Source organism: Notamacropus eugenii, chromosome 2 (genome assembly GCF_028372415.1).
Source record: "Notamacropus eugenii isolate mMacEug1 chromosome 2, mMacEug1.pri_v2, whole genome shotgun sequence".
Classification (NCBI taxonomy): domain Eukaryota; kingdom Metazoa; phylum Chordata; class Mammalia; order Diprotodontia; family Macropodidae; genus Notamacropus; species Notamacropus eugenii.
In genome coordinates this window covers 274,823,099-274,830,680 of record NC_092873.1, presented here as the reverse complement: position 1 = coordinate 274,830,680, position 7,582 = coordinate 274,823,099, and the positions used below count along the sequence as shown (strand labels likewise).

General features: G+C 34.7%; 1 protein-coding gene across 2 annotated transcripts in view; it reads right to left on the bottom strand.

The window, feature by feature from the left end:
- Window positions 1-5,981: 5,981 nt before the first annotated feature.
- Window positions 5,982-7,582, bottom strand: part of SNX7 (sorting nexin 7) — a 115,929-nt gene continuing 114,328 nt past the window's right edge. For both annotated transcript variants that reach the window (XM_072644086.1, XM_072644085.1), the window contains one exon: window positions 5,982-6,415. In XM_072644086.1, coding sequence (XP_072500187.1) covers window positions 6,338-6,415 — 78 coding nt within the window. In that variant the 3' untranslated portion in view covers window positions 5,982-6,337. The remainder of the gene's footprint in view (window positions 6,416-7,582) is intronic.

The following is a 7,582-nucleotide window of genomic DNA, read 5'->3' as shown; positions in this document are numbered from 1 at the left end:
ACTTAACTTTGCCTCTGTTTCCTCATCTGTAAAATGAGCTGAAGAAAATGGCAAACCACTCCAATATCGTTGCCAGGAAAACCCCAAATGGAGTCACAAAGAGTCAAACAAGACTGCATAACAACATTATGAATCCATTATTTTGATAAGAAAGCTGGGTTTGGAAGGTTAAATGTCTTGTCCAAGGAAACAGGATTTGGGATTCAAATACTTTTCACTATATTGTACTGCCTATTCTACAAAATCAAAGGATAAAATTATTTGGCAGAGTATTTGCAGACTAGGTACTAAGGTAATACAAATGAATGTCAAATTTATGGACAACTTTCTATGTCTCCTCCAATTTTCAAAATGTTCTTCTATTCTTAATTTGGGGTTACATACTTACTGATTTTCTAACTTTTAGAAGCTGTATACTCAGGCCATTAATACTCTTTTGCTATTGTCTCAATGTTTCCTGACATCAAATTTTTGCTTCCTATTAATTTTGAGATGTCTCACTATCATACTTTCTAACATAGTTAATTATTTTTTCCACGTTTTTCCTTTGACCAGTTCAGGTTGTCAATACTTAATCCTCTTTACTTTCTGTATCTTTTGCTTATGTTCCCTTTAACTGTTTTACAAAACAGACAAATGGTTATGTTTTGATTTCTCAACAGTCTGGCCCTTTTCATTTTATTGGGGATGTTTAATCTGCTTATATTTATGGTTACAATTCTTAAACTTGTGTTTTCTTTCACTTAGTTTTTAGTGTTCATTTTTCTTTTTTTAAATCCTCTTTTAAGTTAGCCCTAACTCACTATAGTTTGTTTTACTTACACTATCCTTATCCCAAACTCGTTCCATAGATTCCCCATTCATCTACCCCATTCAGATACTTCTGACAACAGAAACTGTATATGTGTCATCTTTATTAAAGCTAGTATTTTGGTTCCTGATTGTTGATAGCCTTTGGTGATGTGTATATGCTACTGTTCACTAAATTCAGGGGGAAAAAATTGCCATTCAATTAAGATAAAACTTCCCATAAAATATTTTCATTGAAGTTTTCTTAAAATATAGATATATTTCATGGAGTATAACATTGAATTCTCTGTGGGATATCAACTTAGAATTATCCCTGTTCTTTTGACTCTCCCTCAAAGTATGCAGATAGATGTTCTTTCTTTATTAGTGCATTAATGGCTTCAAAAGAATGTGAGATTTTAAAAACAATATCCTTTTATAGCATTAAAAACATGAAAACAGTTTGAATTCTAGGTTGATTTTTTTTTTTTTTTTTGAAAATTGGATTTGATTAGCTTTTTTAATGTTTCTTTTTATGGAAATGATTGCATTTCAGATGTCCCGCTCATTTCTTTCTTTTGTCCTACTTATTTCTTTCTTTTGAAATAATTAAAATGCTTTCCATTTGTTCCATTGTTTAAGATTATTTTTTTTCACAAATGCTTAAGTTTTATTTAGCAAGAATATATTTTTACTCAAACTTTTTCCTTCACTTTTGAAATACAACATTCTAAGTTTTTGTCATTTAGTCATTTTTCAGTCTTGCCTGGCTTTTCCTACCCCTTTAAGGGGTTTTGTTGGCAAAACCCCTTAAGAGTGGTTTGCCATTTCCTTCTCCAGCTCATTTAACAGGTGAGGAAACTGAGGCCAAAGAAAGGGTTAAGTGACTTGCCCCAGGTGACACAGTTAAGTTTTGTGGTCATATTTGAACTGATGCCTTCCTGACTCCAAGTCCCACACTATCCACTGTACCACCTAGCTGCCTCATTTTAAGTATGCTTTATTATAAATGAGGAGGGTTGAATATTTTTCCTTGACTTTTGAGTTTTCTCTTAGCTACCCAATATGCTTATTGTTCCTTCTGGAAGCTCTGGAGTTTGATCAGATTTGATTCAGATATGGTTGAATTAAAAATTTAGGGCTCCTCTTTGTTGATATCACATGGATTCTATTTTTCTATATGTCTTGTTTCTACTACTTCCAGAAAAAAAATCAATTTTTAAAAATATTTTGTTAATAGCCTTAGATCATCTCTTTGAATTCAGGCCCAATTTTCTTGGCTTAGAGAGTTCATGTGTGTTTTTATAATCTTCTCATTTGTTTTCATTCAGTTAATACTTCTTTCATATCTATATTTTTTTAGGTCTAAATCTGTTCTCAACTTTTTTTTGCTTTTTAATCATTTGATCTAAAAAACTCTCTTTTTCATTTGTCTAATTAATTTCCTGTTTCTTTCCTTTATTTAATTTTTTATTACTCTTCTGGGACATTTCAAAAGTTTATAATGTTATTATTAACATTTCCATTACATGGCATTTATTGTTGTATTTTCTCTTTTAACAGATTGTCCCTTCTATGATCCACACTCTCTCACTAATCTTTAATCATTTCCTGTCTGCTGGCTGCTTCCATCCTGCCTATAAACATACTAATGTCTTCTCCATCTTCAAAAAAATTCTCAGTAAGACTTTTCCATTCCTGCTGGCTAGCTATCATCCTACATCTCTCATTTTCACAACTAAATTCTTTTAAAAGAAGTCTACAGTCATTGTTTCTACTTTCTTTCCTTTCACTCTCTTAACTCTGCAATCATGTTTCCCAACTTCATTAGTGAACTAAAACTTCTCCCTTCAAGAAATCATCATCTCTTAATTGCCAACTCTACTGGCCTTTTCTGAATCCTTATCCTTGACCTTTCTTCAAGCTTTGACACTGTCAATCACTCTTCTACACAATATTCTCTTCTAAGTAATTCTGACACAGCTCTTTCCTAGCTCTCCTTATCTCTGTGACCATTTCCTTTCAGCCTCTTTTGCTGAAATAGGATTAGGAATAATATTCTTTCTTTGTCCTTTACCCAGTTCACATCTGCTAACGGTGGGTATCCCTAAGGCTATCTCATGTGTTCTAATCTCTTTTCCTTCTATACTATTTCACTTGGTGATCTCATTAGGTCTTATGGATTCAGTGATTATCTCTATGGAGATGATCCCCAGATGCATTTATCTAGCACTAACCCCTCTCTTGCTCTCTATCCTTGTATCTCTGCCTATGGAACATCTTAAACTATATGTTCCACAGAAATCTTATACTCAACACATTTCCAAAACTGAACTCATTTTCTTTCAGCCAAAACTTTTCCCTTTTCCTAACTTTCCTATTAGTATGGAAGCTACTACCATCCTCCCAATCACCCAGGCTTTCAACCTAGTCATCACCCTCAAACCTCACATCTCTTCCCATATCAAAACTGTGGCCAACTGCTGTACATCTTACCTCACATCTCTCCTCTGATACTGCCACCACTTTGGTACAAGCCTTCATCACCACACACCTGGAGTATTGCGAGAGCCTGCTGGTTGGTCTCCCCATCTCGAACTTCTTTCCATTTTAAGTCTTTTCAATAACATAGTTATCTTCCTAAAGCACAGGTCTATTCAAACAACTCCAGTGGGCTCGTATTACCTCTAAGATCAAGTATAAAATCTTGCTTTTAAAGCTATTTATAGCCTTTCTGCCTTTCTAGGCTTCTTCTATCTTGCCTCCCTTAATGCATTCTATGACTGGCCTCTTTGCTGTTCCCCAAACAAGACACTCCATCTCTCAACTCTATACATTTTCATAGGTGATCTCCCATACCTAGAATACTCTTCTTTCTCATCTCTCCTCATCCCTTGATTCTTTCAAGTCACAGCCAAAATCCCACCCTCCGAAAGATTTGTCTCCTTTAATGCTAATATTTTCCCTTTGAAATTATACCCCATTTGCCCTGTGTATATTTTGTACATTGCTGCTGTGTGTTTCCCTCCACACTAGACTATGAGCTCCTTGCAGGCTGAAACTGTTTTTTTAATTTTCTTTGTATTACCCAGATTTATCACAATGAACTTGACACGTTGAATGTGCTTGGTAAATGCTTGCTGGCTTGATTTGACTTTAACATGGCATCCTAGTTGGTTGCCTTCATTGCATAGCATTTTATTAATAATAATTTATTAGTAATAAGTAATTTTATTAATAATAATGATTTAATAATAATTAGCAATTCTTTTTTAAAATGCAAAAAAAAGCTCATTTTTATTTTTTGCTTTGAATTCCCTTGCTGGTGTTCCATGATGTTATGATCTTTTTACTCTCTCTATTCCCTCTCTGTTATTTATTATTCTTTTTAAACTCTATTTGACTCATTCCTTTCTATTCTGGGGTGACAAAGTGGAACTGAACATAGCCAAGACCTCTCACTCAGCCCTTTTACCTGATGGATGTATTTCTCATCTTTTATTTACTTGGAGCCTTTTTTCACATGTTCTGGGGTGGTAAGAAGGGTTGCATTCATACTCAAACTCTCAATCCAGCTTCCTCCTAGAAGCTCCCTCTTTTTTCTTACACTTTATTACCAGATGCTTGTTACTTAAGAAATCTACCCAAAATACAAATGCTTACTATTTTAATTACATAAAGTAATTCAAATTCCAGGTTATTTTCCTTTTTTTTCTGGTAATTACTGTCATCTCAGAGATCATCTTTTATCAAAAGTCCCCTAGAGCTTAGCACAGTCCTCTATGTCTGTAGGGTAGGGGTTTAAATATATTTTGAAGGAATAAATCTTCTTAATATGCAACAAGATCAAGTCATCAAGATTAGCTTTTTCATTAGGTATGATCCACTTCTCAGTGATACCAAGATGTATATTCTTCAATAAGTCTTAGTAAATAATTAGCTAATCCAATTTCTTGATGTAACTGAAAAATTAATATAAATGAATCAAAATAAATGAATGCTTTGAAGCACTTTCTAGAATAAAATCTATTTTTTAATTGTGAAGGTACAACAAAAAAGTGCATCTTTGGTGGAGGAAAACATTGTAAAAACTTCCTTTCTATTGTCTTAAATCTACCTGTTCTATTTTTTAAAGAAGTTTATTATATCACACAGCTACCCAACTACTATGAAGGCCACTTTTCATGTTATTAGAGCCATGTAATACTTTTGAACATGTCATCATAAAAATACATTATCAAAAAAAAACCAGATTCTTTTGAGAAATATCAAGGAAATAAAAAATGAACATTCCCCATACACTTGTTAACTCATGCTTAATTCATGGGTAGGCTATACCACAGTACTGTCAGGTTGTGAATGTGGCATCCGGATTGTAAAAGACCTGAACAGGGAGCTACTGAATGCATCATAAACATCAGATCACACAGATTGTAAATTCAGAAAGATGCTATCTAGGTTTCTGGTTTAAATTAATGCCACAGAAGCTTCAAAAATGTCAACATCAGGATTTTCTGAGAAAGGCACATTTAATTAATCAGGATAATGTGGAAAGAAATGACATTCACTTTCTCTGTCAATGTAAGACGGCCCTAGAGAAACAGAATTTGGCTGTTAGCACATCTTTTCTGAACCAAGCCAATTGTTGGCATCATCTTCAGATGAAAGTGAAGTTGTACAGCTTAGACAACTTTCCAGAAAAATTAAGGCTATCCTTTTTGGTAATACTTCTCATCTCTGAATTCACCCAAGAGATAGACAACAATACTGATATCTCTGAATTCACTCAAAAGATAAGACAATAATAATGATATCTCTGAACTCACCCAAAAGCACTTTAAATACACTCTCAAATTTGACACGCCCAATAACTCGGGTACGTAGGCACTAGCTGTTCTAATCCTTACTTTCTGCTGAAGATCATGGTATCACATAGTTAGCACTCAAAGGGACCTCGGAGTCCATCTAGTATAGCCCCCTTATCTGACAGATGACTGATCTGAGACTCATCAGAGTTTCAATGGTCACACAGTAAATAAGTATCAGAAATAAGATGCAGATCCAGACATTTCACTCCAAGTGCTGTGTTCATTTAGGTATATCATTCAATGCTTCAAGCAATGCACATAGATAACATCGGCAGTGAAAGTACATTTCATGTGAAATATCCAAGATAGGAACCATTCATGAAATTCAGGTATTTCTTATTAAACTCTTTTATTCAGTGGAGCCTTTACAACCTATTGAAAATGTCACATTCCAAATGTAGAATATTTGAGAAAACAATTACCATATGCAAGTACTTACAGACAAAAATTTTGGAATAAATGAGTTAAAAGTAAGCAATATATATATACATATATACGTATACCATGATCAAAATGCAGGTGAGAACCCTGGAGTACCTGAGTTTTCAAATTATTGGCTTTCCAGATACAGTGACCGCATTTTGACCTGGTTATATTAAACACAGCCCACACCATGAAGAATGTCTTTGGTTGGGAGGCACTATATCACCAAAGGTTAGGCAAAAAGTCCTTAGTTATACTCAAGGTTTATCTTCGGATATTTCTTCCAGATGAAGGTCAGTTTGAGTTGTAAGGAAGGACTCCCATGTGGCAAGGCACTTGGAAAAGAAAGAAAACACACAGGGTAAGATGAGTTATCCTTTCTTTAATATTGACAGAAACAACACTAGCTGATAAATGTTAAATTTCACCTCATTTTCTCCCATTCATCTAATCTGGAAACCCTGCAGTTATTTTGACTATTCCCTCTCCTCTCACATTCACTCAGCCAATTCTGCTTTCGTAATATCTCTCCCTTCTTCCTAATCTCACCTTCTTAGTTCAGGTCCTAATATCCTCTTCCTAGTATTTGAGAAAAAGCCTCCTGTCTCTATAGCTTTAGTCTCTATCCTTTTAAATCCATTTTTTACTTTCTGATGCCATATTGATCTCCTTAATGGTCAGCTCTTTCAAGTCACTAGCCTTCTTCAAAAAATCTTTAATGACTTCCCAAGGAGTCATTTGTTGGTGCAATGAATAGGGTGTGGGGTCTCAGAAACTTCCAGTCTGTGGGATGCTGAGTAAGTCACTTAACCTTTGTCTACCTCAGTTTCCTCGTCTGAAAATGGGGATAATAGTAGCACGTTCCTCCTAGAGTTGTGAGAATCAATGAGATATTTGTAAAACTTTTAACACAACACATTGTGGTGCATAATAAATGCTCATGTCCTTACCCTCTATCTAGCAAATAAAATCATCCCTCCTTAACCTGACATTCAAAACCTACTATAATCTGAACCTCAACCCGTTTTTCTGCCATACCCCATGCTACTCTCTTTCACATGCCCTTTTTCTCATTAAACTGGATTGTTCAACATTCCCTGAACACATCCCATGTCTACCTATCTTCTTGCATTTGTCTGTACTATTCCCAATTCCTGGAAATCTCTCCTCTTTCACCTCTATCTGCTAAAAACCTACCAACTTTATATTGTGCCTTCAAATGGCTACCTCCTCTACTGAATACTTCCTGATTCTTTTTGTCCCATCTTCCTTGTACACTGACCCAAATATGACAAAAATGGGACTAATGATGTTGGAAGGGTTGTTGAAAAATGGAAACATTAATGCACTGTTGATAGAGTTGTGAATCAGAACAACTACTCTGGAAAGCAGTTTGGAATTATGGAAATAAAGTGACAAAAATATCCATACCTTTTGATCCTGAGAGTCCAGTACAAGGCATATTACCCAAAGAGGTTATTGATAAAAAGAAAGTCTCTTTT